Genomic DNA, 15,101 nt, shown 5'->3' on the forward strand with positions numbered 1-15,101 from the left:
GATTTTCCCATGTTGTCACATAAGGAAGCAGTGTGTTTGAGGTTTTCCTTAAATACTATTCTACAGTTGTGCCTCCAACTAACTTGCATGTTGTCAATTAGCCAATCAGAAACTTTCAAAACCTTACATTTACATTTAGCAGAAGCTTTTATCCAAAGCGACTTACAAATGAGGACAAGGAAGCAACTTACACAACTATAAGAGCAACAATGAATAAGTGCTATAGGCAAGTTTCCGGTCTGTAAAGTCTAAGAAGGAAAGTATTAGTAAATTTAAAAAAAAATTTTTTGGGTACAGTTAGTGGTATATCCAGAGAGGCAATTGCAGATTAGGAAGTGAAGTGGAGACTAAATAGTTGAGTTTTTAGTCGTTTCTTGAAAATAGCGAGTGACTCTGCCGTTCTGATGCAGTTAGGGAGTTCATTCCACCAACTGGGCAGATTGAGCGTGAGCGTTCGCGAAAGTGATTTCTTCCCTCTTTGGGATGGAATCTTGACACCATCATCTGAGCTTTTTCAGAGGCATAATAATCTTATTGTATGTAAACTTGACTTTCAAGAAAAGTTCTAACAATTTCTCAAAATAAATCTCTCTCAATATTCGGCTATTATGCATAACAGAAACAAATGTGATAATCCTAACTTACCTAAAAGAAAAAAAAGTTTAGTCACATTAACATCTGACTTTTTTATTAATGGTTATGTGCCTTTTTATACAGTGTATGTAAACTTTTGGTTTCAACTGTACCTTAGGAATTGTAAAACAGAACATTTTAGCGGTTTTAAAACCTTGACTTATCCAAACCGCGGTAAACCTTAAAACCGGTTATCGTCGCATACTCTCAAAGCAAAATTGTTTCGGTTTAGCATCTCTATTGAGCTCACTTGACATTTCAATTATTCATCCTCATGAAAGTGTATTATCTGCATGCACTTTAAAGCTTTGACAGCTAAAACTCCTCATATTCTATTTTTTGGGTTTACACCCAAAGCCAACTGTCAGAAAGTGCATTTTATTTGAGCATTATTTAAAATCGTCCTTGGCGTCCTATTGCGAGTGAACTGTTAAATAAACACAGGGTTATATAAAAACATAAACGTAAACCGGTGGGAAAGAAATCATGTTTGCGTTGGACCTGTGTATTAAAATGACAGTAGTATAATATACACTCTACCTACTTCTGTTTGCTGTTAACATGAATCAAACTACAAAAGCATAAGAATACATTTCTTGCTATAGGCCAGGGAAATCTGGAACAGTGAATTTCAGACACTACATCAGATTTATGTGGATTACATATAAAGGAATTGGTGGATTTTACCATTACTTGCTGGTTGTTTACACACTGTGAACACACATCAGTGTTGAAACACCGTGCAAAAGTGATTTGTCCATAACAGGTTGCCTTTAAAAAGAATGAGAATAATGTGAACTTGGTAAAATGAGTTTAAAGGACTACTAAAAGAGATATTATTTCTGTAACTAGGCTTCAATTTAGCCTTAATTTAAGAGTGTCTGTAAGATATGCACTTCCAGCAGCAGTCAGACGTTCTCTGCATCTGCCAACTTAATTGCGGGTTGTACGACGCACAACCGTGCAAATAAAGAGGGTGGATTTAGAGCCTTAAATCACATCATGTGCTTGAGTTGGGACAACCACTTCCAAGCCCAAAGTACTCCAATCTAGATAAGATAAGGATACGGTCACATCCAGATATCACTGAACAGTGGAGCTCACAAGTCAGCTGGAAATAAACAAACTTCAGTTCTCTCTCTCTCTCTCTCTCACTCTGCAGAAATGCGAAGACACCCGTCCTGTCGTGGTGTTAGTTTCACTTGTGTTATTAAAAGAAACACAACAAAGGTTATCTCTCATGAACCTCTGTTCCAGGAAGTTAAAGTACAGCACTGGAGAGTTATGACTCAGTGCAAACAGCCCGAAACTGTCAGGCTGGCCTTGTTGGGCTACATTCCTACGCATAAAGTAGTTTGGGATTAAACGGGACGTTCTATTTTGAAAGCCGGTCACGAAGAGTGCGATTAAGTTAGCTTAATTCGTGAACTCACGGAGGAGGGAAAGTGCTAATAGAAGATCACAGACTCCTTTCCTCCCTGTGACGCTGTCGTCAGCCCTCTCGTGTCCCTGCTGGAGCCCCTGGGCGACCCTGCGCACTCAGCCATCATTAGATCAAAGACCGTGGGCGCCGCGCTCTTAATATGAGCCTGTAATAGGTGCGCCAGCAGGGCCGCGCTCTGTTCAGCGATGTCACAAAGGTGCTTCATTAAGGGCTCCTCTTCTGGCAGCTTTCATTAAGGAAATTAATGTGGAGGGGCGAGGACAGCCTGCGTTTACGCCGTGAGAGAAAGCCGGCGTGCACAAAGATGAAGCGCACAATAACAAATCTGCATCTCTTTGGAGCGTCGCCCCCAGGGCCTATCATCCCAGCCTTCTTAATCACCATTAAAACAACTTCATTGTGACATTCAGAGCCTGCTGAATGATCACATCCCCGCATAGAGAGCAAATTGCAAATGAAATGTAGAGATCAGACGGCATCAGAGCACAGCCTCTGGGAGGTTGAGCAAATCTTCAATTCTCTTTTATATTGATGTTTATTGGCGGAGGCAGCGGGGAGCAATAACGTCCCTCTCCTTCTTCGTCGCCCCTGCTATTTGAACCCGCTTATTCGCGGCTCGTGTGACATTTTTTACAGCCAACTAGCTGGTACGTGGCATACTCGTTCGCTTCGCCGTTTCGCCGGGGGTTGCCGTCGACCCTACGGCTCCTTATGAAAGGGCTGCGGGAGGTTAGCCGAGCTGTCTTTTTCCTCCTCAGCCTTGCGTAAAATGCCTCCAGGAGAGTATTTTCTCTAAAGCCGACGCTTAGGCTGAAAGTTAGCTGGGAACAAGTGGGAGTGAGGCGGTTCTGTAGCAAAAAGGGAAGGATTGTCTTGTAGCGCTTTCCTCTGATGAGGCTTTACAGGAGTAGCAATTGCCTGAGCAGCCTTATCAGCCCTGGGGGACTAATGCTATTAGCGTTTGTGTGATAAACGCAGCGCAGTGGAACCAATACAGCCAGCTTTGCCGCGTTACTCTGGTAACATGTTGTGTAAATTGTATAATACAGAGCTCTGCGACAGCTCTGTTTAACAACACTTCAATCCTGTAGGGCAGACTTGTGAATAGGATTAGACCTATAAGCTAATAGGGACTTGGAAAGGCCTGCAGTGTCATTGGGATGTCATATGTCAGGTCATGAGTCAATTAGAGAGAGGCTTGTATAATCGAAAAAAACAATCTTAGGTTATTTTATAGAGTGATACTAGAGATTGAAAACAAAACTATCTGTTGGATTAAAAGTAAAGAGAACGTTAAATGCTTGTCATTTTATTTAGCTTTTAAAGACATGCTGATATCAGACTTCAAAAATTGCAAATTGACAGAGTAAAAGTAAGTTTTTGTAAGTAAATGAAGATAGCTTAAATCTAATTAAATCCTAATTAAACATGAAATAAAGATGCTTAAAAGAAAAAAAAAGCAGGGAAATGACAATACTGTGGGGAAAATAAAAAAAAACACTTGTTATAAATGTTTTCTGCTTCAAATAAAAAATATTACTTTGAATTGAAATTTATTTTCATTTAGACTTTAATAAATGGTAACTGTACTGACTGGGGTAATGATGCTGAAACTTCAGCTTTGTAATTACAAATATATAAAAAATATTATTATTTTAATTTTTTTTAAATTAAAAAACATTTAATTGTATTTTTATTGTGTTGTTTCTGTGTGGAGTTTGCGTGTTCTCCCTGTGTTCGTGTAGGTTTCCTCTGGGTACTCCGGTTTGCCCCACAGTCCAAACACATGTAGTACAGGTAAATTGAATGAACTAAATTGGCCGTAATGTATGTGTGTGAAAGAGTGTGTATGGGTGTTACCCAGTATTGGGTTGCGGCTTGAAGGGCATCCGCTGTGTAAAACATATGCTGGATAAGTTGATGGACCCCTGATTAATAAATGGACTAAGCCAACAAGAAAATAAAAGAATAAAAAGCAACAAACCAGCTTTATCTGTGTTCTTTTTGACGATATACAAAACAATTATGAGTGTATTGTTTTGATTGTTCTTATAATGTCCTTGAATTATCAATTTAACTTCCCTATTTATTTATGAATTTTTTTGTATTTTAGAGTTTGTTATATTTCTACAATTTCTGGACTCAAATGTTTGGTTGTTTTGTGTACCCAGTGTGAAGAACCCTATATACCCATACACCTGTATGTAAATTTGGAAACTGCAAAAACTAAATGAGATTTTTTTTTTATTGCAAATAATATTTGATGATATATACTGTCTTTTTCTAAAAAGTTCAATGCATCATTGGTGTGGATTATTATAACTTTTGAGCTGTAGGCCTAGTGTAAATTAAAAAAAATACGCCAGATGCAAATGATATGAGAATTGTTGTTTTAATTTTAAGAGGAAATATTGGTTGCACGCCAACTTCATGTTAAATGTTTTTATATATTGGTTTTCATAGACCCTTTTCACATTTCCGGGTTTCTCAGCAGCAGAAGTTGTCATAGCTGGGTTAACTTAGAATGCAGTGAATCGGACAGAACAACATTTTTTTTTTTTACAATCCTATGTGCTTAAGTAATAAAAGAAAAACTCCTTATTGGTGTTGTCAAGACTAGTATTAGACTGATGACAGAAGTCAGAGGAAAGAATAACGTCAAATTCACTCTCAACCGAATAGACGCTGCATTAGAAACACTTTGTTTTTTGTAATTTGACGTACACACAATATACTACATTCATAAATGCATATAAATTTTTATACATTTAAAAAAATCGAAATATTAAAAACTTTTAAGGATTCACGATTATAATGACCATTAAACACTTCATAACAGTCTTGTGAAAAGTGTCCGTTGTAGTTTAATGTAAGTTTGACTCTTTATTTGGTTTTAGTATTGGTTTGCATTGTTAAGGTTAATTGTATATTTGTTTTTTTAATTTGTTGGATCACAGGAAATACAGAAATCTGAATGAAGAAATATAATAAACTTGTGCTTCCCGGCATGAGCACCAAGGCTCAAATTGTACACTTACTGCTAGGCAGAAACTCTTGAGGGTTTTTGTCTCAAACACTAAAGGTCATGTACCATGTTTACCTCATTGTTTTTCCAGGGTCTCCAGAGCGTTGCAAGGGCAGCCGCTCATTGTGTCCTCGAGAGATTTAAATAATGTCCAACCTCGACGGAATTCATTGTAAGAACACTGTGAAATTCAGTGAATCAAAACACAAAAGGCAATAAAAGGCGAATTATCCCGAACAAATGGAATTTAGCTGAGACTGGGCACTGGCTGAGGACTGTAAAAGTGAGGAATGCCATTCTGGCAGGTGCAAAAAGAACTGAAACGAAGAGCAGCAGAAGAAGAAGAGCATAAACAGCTCAGCCTGTCCCCTTACATTCCTGCCGCCTCCCTGCTTTCTACTTCAAACCCCGCTGGTTTAATCAGCTACAACTGTTATGCTTTCCCCACTATTCGGTTAAACTTATCCACTCCACAGAAAGATCCCCCACCACTCAGTTACCATAGCAATGTGACTGCAACAGCCCTTTGGATTCAAATTCTGCATCTGAGAGATAGGAGGTCATTGCCAAGGGCGAATTCATTTCACACTGAGCAACATCGAAAGCCGCCAGAGAGAACGGCATTCTATTCTTAAGATGACCTTGTTTGAGGCTATTCACTAATGTTTACAGAGGAAATCTATCAACATCATTCCAACTGTAAATAACCAAAAGGGTTTCTGGGGGTTGTTTGATTTCTTTTTAACACGAGACGCTCTTGATCTAAAAGCTTGGATTATCGAAATCTAATTCTGAATACATGAAAACTGACCCACGCACCTTTGGCCATTACAGTTCCTTCTTTGCCTTGGGTGAAGACAACAATCCTCTGCCTTTTCTTGTTCTCTTTGGGTAAGCTTTGGGCCTTCTTCGCAATCTCCTCGATGTCTTCGGTCTACACAAGAAGAGATGGAAAAAAAGATATAAAACACATACTTGAGGGGAAGAAGCAAGTATTAAGTTATTGTAGAGTAGATCAAATTAGATTCTCTCTAATGTTGAACCTTGTAAAACAAGATCCTGAGTCATTATCTTACCTCCTGAGAATGTTTAGTGACTGCAATTACTAACTACTGTACAACTCACTCAGAATTGCTGTTGTGTTGAAACGCTAAATGTCATGTGGAAACACATCACACATGGCTCACTTCATTGCAAAGAAATGTTTAAATGCTAACAAGATATTAAAATGATCCATGCATCACTCACTGGCTTTAAAGCTTTTCGTCTGGCTTTCAAACGGGTATATTTACAACACTGAAAATTATTTTCTTCCAAGAAAAGTTGAGCATTCTAGCAGCTAGCTAAGGGGCCGATCACACTGAATGCACTTTTATGTTTCCAAACACACGAGGCGCACCACACTTCCTTTTTTTGTTGACAAGAAAAAAAGAAGCACGGTGCGCTTCTTTATGCCGCTAGGCAACAGCTGGATCAGTTGGGTATTGTTCGAGAGTGTTGCTGTTGATAATAATTTTAATAATTAGTAATATTGTTATATTTATGATTTGTGAAGTCATACAGCTCTGGATAACCCAAAACACCAACCACAAGTGTCTCCGTTGTTGTCTTGACAACACAAACACTGCAGGGACCTCAATAGAAGCCCCGCCTCTGCTTTCTTTTGATTGGAGAATGAAACAGACGCAAGTGACGTAACACGCTTTTTCCGCTCAGAGTTGACTTTTTTCAACTAAGAGCGCACAAGACCAAAAACGCAAGGCGCAGCAGACGAATAAAACACGAGGCACGCAGGCCGCTTAAGCAGTGCGCAAAACGCTCGCGGCCGTTAGTAAACCATTCAAAAGAGGTGCCTCTCAACGCATAAAGTGCATTCGCTGTGATCAGTCCCTAATGCTTGAAGAAATGATTTGAAGTATAGCAAAACAGAGGATGAGTTTTTCTAAAATATAAGGTGTGATAAAGGGATTGAGATCTTCGGAGATGATACTGTACATGAAATCTATATCATTTAAACGCATCCTTATAAAAAATTGAGGCAGGCATTCAATCTGAATTTCACAATTCAGTAATACAGCTGGTATTGGAGATGACGTGAATAGGTTTACTACTAGGGGTGTCACGATTTCGATTTTTAATCGAAATCGATCGAAATTTATGCTCAATTTCAATTATTGAATCAAAAAATAGAATCGTCAATGCTGCCACGCCCCCATGTCACGTCAGCTTGGCTTGCCAAGCGGAACAAAACAGGCTTGTTGAAGTGCTTGTTAAACTGCAGAAGCAGGAGACCCGTCGACAGAACTTAAACCCTCTCCTCTTTCAATGAAGTCGCCGGTGTGTAAGCATTTTGGATTTCCAGTGAGTTATGTTGACAACGTTCGTGTTGTCGACAAAAAAAACACAGTTTTGCAAGCTCTGCTATGTACGTATTACGTACAGTTCGTCCGATAGACAACACCGGTATTGCGATCCTCTGCCCGCCCCCGTTGCAAATCCGCTCGCGAAATGTACACACTCAGGCCCTGTTTACACTGTCTTTGTTTTTAAATGGCATTTTAGAACGACAACGATTTGACATCCACAGTGAGGTGTAGCATTTCTGAGCAGCCCTCCTTCATCTCTACCTCTGAAAACGCACATCACGTGACCACACAGACACAGACGCACACACATTGTCATGTGCTCGAGACAGCAGGTCCAGGCAGTCAGAGGACTGCTTCAATCTTTCACTCACTTGTACTTAGTCATTTTAGCGAACACCTCGGATACTGTTGGCTGGTTCCTGTTGGTTGTGCGTCTTTTTTACCGACTCCATTATAACGACACAGATCACTGCCTATTCACGAGTCCCGCAGAAAAAGTGAATGACAGGTGGTAATTATGTATGTATCTTGCCTTTATTCATTTACTGTATGATTTGTTTATGGGTAAAACAAAGACCATGCAGGTCAGGTAGTTTAAACGGTAGGCTACAAATAATTAATTGGTCATTAATTAATTAATTATTCATAATCGAAAATCGAATCAAATCGTGCCTTTAGAATCGAAAATGTAATTGAATGGAGGATTTGGAGGATCGTGACACCCTTATTTACTACAGAATATGCACAGACTGACTTAAATATAATATATTTTATAGGTCATCAACAGAGTTGGGTGTAACGCGTTCCACAGTAACCTGTTACTGTTTTCTAATGACATATTTCAGGAACGCAGTAATGTAACAAATTAAAGTTTAAATTAGTGTAATTTGATTACAGTTACAAATGTCAGTGTAACTGCGACACTTATGTAACAAATATCGTTTTTAGAAGAAAAAAATGCTTTTTTAAAATAACGTTTTCTACTGCAACGTTAGTTAATAAGCATGCGCTTTATAATAGCTGGAGAATGCGAGCTGAAATGGGTGCTGACGAGAGTGGTTGCTTTAAGTGGAAATACAGACATTACTTTGATTTCATTGAGCGTAAAAACAAAAATATTGCTGTAGTCTAGTCTACTGATGTAGACTCTAAAGAACTTTAGATTGCTTTTAACTTGACTAGCAACTTGTTCAAGCACTTGAACAAAGCATACTAGACAACATTCGTCACCAAGGAGGACGCCGGCTCCCAAAAATACAGTGGTCCAACTCAGCCTAAACAGGCTAAATTAATTTTTTGTGTGTGAAGGTATCTTCTGAATGTGTAGAGAGTAGCTGCTTATGGGGCCGTTCACATATCGCGTCTTTTGCACGCACAACTTTGTTATTTCCAATACAGGCACGCGACTTGCACACATATATTTGGAGTGCATATTGCGCACGCTCACATTTTCACTAGACAAGAACTGACCGATTAGCTTCATGCTTTGTATGGAATTAGTCACATTTCGGTAGACTAATTACTCAGACAAATACAGAACACCCAAACACTGCAGTGCTTTTGCATTCTATGGATGTCAATGGTTACAGGTGTCCAGTTTTCTTCGCAAACAGGTTTGCAACAAGTGAATGATAAAGGAATTTCATGTTTTAGGTGAACTTTAAGTCTTTTGAATATGTCAAGCTGCTTTGATCAACCCATTGTAATGTTTTTCAGTGATTATTAAATTACTGAAAGAGCTGCAGTTTTATTTTGTATTTATATAGGTATATTTGATATGTTTAAAAAGTAATTTTGAAGTAATTAGCAATCTGATAACTTTTTACATTTAGTAATAAGTAATGTAATCAGATTTACAATTTTCCAGTAGTGGTCAGTCATTCATCATCTATTACTTTTTTAACGTAACCTACCAACACTGGTCGTCAAGAAGTAAAAAAGTGTACTGTATACTTGTTAAGTTGTTGATTCATTACTAAAAACCAACTAAGAACAGCCATTCATTTGTGAATAACACTGGTTGCACTGTTTGTATTTTGATTCACAAAGAAAAGTCATTTGTTTTGGCATTAGAACATGTCAGAAACAAACATGTTTTTTATTCACTTATAATTAGCTTAAAAGAGTCATTCATTCAGGAATCAGACTACACTGGTTGTCCTGTATGTTTTTAATTCTCTCTCTAAACCAATTATTCTTTTAGGAAATTAAACTACACTGTCACCCTGCATGTTTCACACTGTAGATTATTAATCCATGTTGCTCAAAAGTATCTGAGGAAATACATTTGGAATGCTTCTGAACTTCTGCATTTGGTGAACAAATAATTAACTTAACTGAACACTGCTCGATGGTTCTCATTTTTTAATAAAGTAGTATAAGCCCAAACTACATCTCCAATATTACAAGTCTCATAAGAACATACATGATTGTTTATGTTGAGCTTGACTTTAATAGCTTCCAATGAGTTCAGAAAGAATTACACTGGTAAAATACACCTATAGCAGCAAGGCTGTACAGTATATGTTAAAAAACGTGCGCCTCCTGTTCTGACCTTTCTTCTATTGCACAGCTTACTTGTTTGTCCAGAACAGTCTGCTGTTTAAGTGGACTCCAAGCAACCTGTAGGACTACACCACCTCCACGCTCTCTCCCTGGAGCCTCGCAAACTTCTGCCTGCTGGTAAAATAGTCTATGATTTAGGAGATTGTGGAGGCGTACACCGGTATCGCGCTGAGCTTGTTACAGAGTCATAGAGGCATGTTGAGGGCACCGGTGGAGTCAAAGAACATGGTCCAGTATGGTGTGCCATCTTTGACCAGGTGGGAGTGGGCTCTGTAATGCAAGTAGATCAGAGTGCTGTCCACATCCACAGAGGGTTCGTGGGTATTTTGGAAACCAAAAGTATAAATTCTACTGCATTAAACAAGAGTTTTTTCCCCCCCGCTAGTAATATCTACATAAAAACTAACTTCATCAAGTTATTTTAGTAATTTCCTTAAAGCAGCTAATCTTTTAGGTGATTTTTTCCATTGGTGTAAATTGGTGTAAAGACTGCTTTAACTGTCTTTTAATATGACCCACTAAGATTTGAAAAATATCCAAATAGATAGTTGTTCAAGGATATTTATTGGTTATTTAAATAGCCCCTTTTATGCATTTAAATAGGTCATAAGGTTTTGGGGGTCTCCAACAACAGGCAATTATGCATGCAAGGGCAAATAACACTTTCTTTGACTTATAATATCCATTTATTTTTACCTAATTATCCTAACAACTCCAATATGATTCGTTCAGCGATTCCTTTGTTCCCAAACCCCTCTATAGCGTGATGCTAATCTGCGCTGATTGGTCTGATGACCCAGTCTGTTGCAATTGGTTGACTGCGTTCAGAGTGAGACAGAGTGAATTGCCCACCATGGCTTATAAACAATTTTGAAGTAATCAGAGTGCAGAGTGTTTGTGTGAGCCCAATGCAGGAGTGCATTAAAGGAATGCAGTTTAACACCAGTATATTGCTCATTCTTAACCATGACACACATTCAGTATTAATCCACACAGCCGCAAAAGCTGAACTGTTTTGAAACTTGACTGCCGCACGTGTGTAGGAACAGCTGATTGTGGCCATAGCAACGACAAACGGCAGAGGGTTGTGAGCTCACAAACACGTTTAAATCTGTAAAGAAATTGGCACACGTCGCATTTTCAATGTGGTTTTTGTGGGGTTTTTGGGGGGATTGGTTTCCCATGTCTGCGCACGCAACAAATGCGCGGGGCTTGAGTTTCGTATAAACGTCACGCTGACTCGGCTAAAGATACATTACCACGATGATTCATTTGAACCACTCTGAGTCGACTCTTTTATAGATGACTCAATAGTTTTAAACACAGTGCACTAACAGACTTAAACCTTAGCTGGATATTTCACTTCACTTAGAGCTGTGTTACACACTGCATGGAAGATCATTTTCACAAATCACAAAAACCCATAATAGGGGGTCTTTAAAAGATTATTATTGTTGCATTGAACATTTGCTATATTGCTTTACAATAAATACCACTAGATTTGGCATAATGTATTTAGGCACATCTTAATATGCCAGGACTTTGTGCATTTAACAACAAAATAATGATAAATAAATCTAAATAATAATAATTATAATAATAATAATAATAATAAAAAAAGAAAAACCTTAACCCATATAAAAAGGATTAAATATAATACTAGAGCCAGTATATCTGTTTATATTTCATTTGAATTAAATTAAACAATTTTATCTTGTATTCAACACATACAATTAATATCGTTATATATGACAAATCACTGGTGTAGGAGAGAAACCTCATTTGTCCATAAACCACTACTTTACTGGAAACGAGAAAAACTTTTTAAAACAATTCAACACTGCCTCCTCAAAGTTGGTATTTTGACATTTGGTAAAAAACTTGCATCAAACCTAAATGGAGTGGCCAGGTTTTTGACCAGCAAATGTGTCATTAGAGCAGTCATTAGAGCATCATATTACCGGTTATAAAGTTTATGGTAGATATGTGGGCGCTCAGTTTTTCCTGTGCATAAATACTTTGGCACAAATTTCATATTATAAAATTTAAGACATTCTGGGCCATTACTGGACAGCAAATACTCTTCTTTCTACTCAAAATCATTTGCTTTCATGTTTTTTTAAATAAAAATAGTTTGTTATTTGCTCTTTATAAAAGGTAGAACAAACTTTGCACTCACTTTATTGATGATTATGCCAGGGCACAAACTCTTTTTTTTAATATGGGTTACATATTTATTAAACCCAATTCAATTCATTTCAATTAGAATGTAGATTGTGTCAAAGCAGCTTCACATAGAAGACTATAATGAACTGACCCAGCGTAAAAGAGTTTTCATACAAGCCCAAAGTTTCAATACGCCACTGACAAATTATTAAAAATATTATTGGGAATGACACAATGAGAGTGTTGCAGCAGAAAAAGCTAGCATTTAGACACATATGAATGTGTTTGTCGTTTGGGGAGATCATCTGCATTTCCTAGTCCTCACACCTCCCAGCTGGCACTGGACAGAAGGAGCTGGGCTGGTGTGTAGGGGGGTATATGGAATGGGTGGTGCCGGTGCTGGCAGGGTGGGCTGGTCTAAAGGGTTGAGTGCTGGTGGTTCGATACCATCCCCCCACCCCGAGTCCTACACAAAGGCCCAGTAAGAGGGTCTGAGGCAGTACAACCCTGCCAAAGCTTTGAGTCTGTCACATGTCCACTCGTGGCCCTGCCAAAAGCAGTCTAGAGAGGCGGCTTGGCTACGACAGCCACCAGCCCTTGACAGTTTTGTTAATGGCGAGGTGGTGTGGTGTCCCAGCTGCCTCATCACCTCTGCTTCCCTCTACACTCAACTAAAAGGGTCCACTTTCCTGCAGCCCGGCCAATCAGCAGAGCACAGATTCAATCAGCTTACTGCAGCACTCGCTGCTCAAGGTATCGACTTTGGTGTGAGTTTACATAGCACGGCAGTTGTTTTTGTACGCAATTTTATTGCATACTAAAGCGCAGCAGGTTAAAAATGCACTTAATGACCTGCATTTTAATTGAAACACAATAAAAATGATTTTTTTTATCTCCTCCAACAAGTATGAAGCCACTTCATAAATATGGATGAAATCATTAATACAGCATGCTTTGGGGAAGGTTAACAAAGTGTTCCAATCGGAACCGACACCAGAATGCAAAACTAACTGGATAATTACGATTTCGACAGAAAGGCTCACCGCAGACAGTACAGCCCCGAGGCTAGGCCTGGAATGCAGGCGAGTATAAATTTGGTGGCTTGTTTTAAGCAGAGCCCAGAGCTCTATAAAACCCGCACTGTTTTACAGTATCAGCTGACTGCGTACTGTAAATCTGTCAGGGGCTGCGGCTCTATAGGTATCCTGTGACGAGAAGTGGCTGCCTACAAACCTGCCATTATCCCATCATTATAACTATCAAACACACGATAGCCATGAGAGAGCGTAGCTACACATGCTCATGAACACTTAATCGCCGGGAGACCCAAAAGGCGCAAGGCAGGGGGGAAGGAGAGGCCTGTACAGGCACCTATGGAGTCATATATTCATACAGCACGGTGCTTCATTCAGCTGTGCAGATTAAATGACTGACACACTCAAGCAGCATTACTCATTCCTCTTTCTTTGGCCTTGAACAATGCAGAAATGCAAAGTCTTGGTGTCAAAGCAGCTTGGCGAGGAGGTGTTTCATTTCAGGCATAGGGGAAAGTCAACACACGCGGAAAACTTACAAGGCGCTTGTAAAAGCCGAGAAGTCTGGTATATGTATTCAGGATACAGCGATTGCCCATTGAAAAACAGATGTTTAGCAGGAATCCGAGGACCCTGAGCTCGGAACGAAAGCCCCCCAGCAGCCGCTGCCTACTCGTTTTCTTTCTGCATATATATCTTGCCGCTGCAACATCTGCGATCACAGTTTGTCTTTAACCCTGCTTGGCATTTCAATTATGATTACAGTGTATGCCTGTGACTTATTAGAATGCAAGGCTTCATTAGCAGAAGTAGAACACCTCTGCAGCTTCATTAGATTAATCATTCACTTCTAAAGAGTCGTTTAATTTTTAGGAGCATGATTTGGTGGGGGAGAGGAGGGGCGATGTGGAGGAGTTCTGAGAGAGAGAAAGAGAGCAAGTGAGGATTCGGGAGGTGTGGGGTATAAATTAGCCTTCCCGCCTCACTCTCAGGCACTTATCTCTGCATAGCTATCTGCTGGTGTGAATACATATATGCCTGAGGGACCGAGAGGGACCGAACGCCTGTTCACTTTGATCTGAATATCAACTGTCAGAGCTATTCTCATAATTAACCCATCAAGACACATCACAACTGGATCCTTGAGTCCAGACAGAGAAAGGCAAGAGCCCTTGTGGGAATAAAGAGGCCTTTTTTTTCCCTGTGCGCATCTCTCCTGCAGACAGGTGCTGTGGTTTTGGGGGCCAGAGGGGCTTGCAGAGACTGTTAGGAGCAGCTGCCGTGGGATGTGTGCTCCCATGTTGCCGTTTCCCCCACTGGCGCTAACTTGCTCCAGCTAAATTGTGTAGGGGGCTTTTAATCACTTCCCCAAACACAGCCTCTAATCACCACTAAAAGGTTGATCGTTCCCAAGGAGGAGAGAAGGGAGAGGCGTTGTGGGAGTCTACAGAGGTGCTAATGGAGAGGTTAATACTGTGATACTGGATTCCAGGGCTTGTTGAAGGCAATTTGTCACTGAGATTGAATGTATGAAAGCAAGACGGGTCAAGACAGTGGTTTTGGAGTGTTGGCCGACTTCAACAACACTGTCATTCTTAATTGCCTAATAGGGAAAGTTCAATCCAAAACTAAAATTGTTGTATTATTTAATTAGCAGGTGAGCTAAAGACAAACTTGCTGTTTAAGTTTAAGCAAAATGTTAACATGGTCCTACTTCATATTAAAAAGGTGATGTTATATATACAGAAAAGACATTAAACAAAGTAATGTGGGGAAAAAAAGTTAATGTATATATAAAATATTAATTCAATTTGGAGTAAGGGCAGCACGATGGCTCAGTGGTTAGCACTGCTGCCTCACAGCAAGAA

The 15,101-nt window shown here is 39.4% G+C and overlaps 1 protein-coding gene across 2 annotated transcripts in view; it reads right to left on the minus strand.

Moving 5' to 3' along the window:
- The window catches only part of adka (adenosine kinase a), a 282,153-nt gene that overhangs the window by 21,678 nt on the left and 245,374 nt on the right, over positions 1-15,101 (minus strand). For both annotated transcript variants that reach the window (NM_212791.2, NM_001272084.1), the window contains exon 9: positions 5,922-6,036. In NM_212791.2, the coding sequence (NP_997956.1) occupies positions 5,922-6,036 (115 nt within the window). The remainder of the gene's footprint in view (positions 1-5,921; positions 6,037-15,101) is intronic.

The sequence above is a fragment of the Danio rerio genome, chromosome 13 (assembly GCF_049306965.1).
Source record: "Danio rerio strain Tuebingen ecotype United States chromosome 13, GRCz12tu, whole genome shotgun sequence".
In the NCBI taxonomy this organism is placed as follows: Eukaryota; Metazoa; Chordata; class Actinopteri; order Cypriniformes; family Danionidae; genus Danio; species Danio rerio.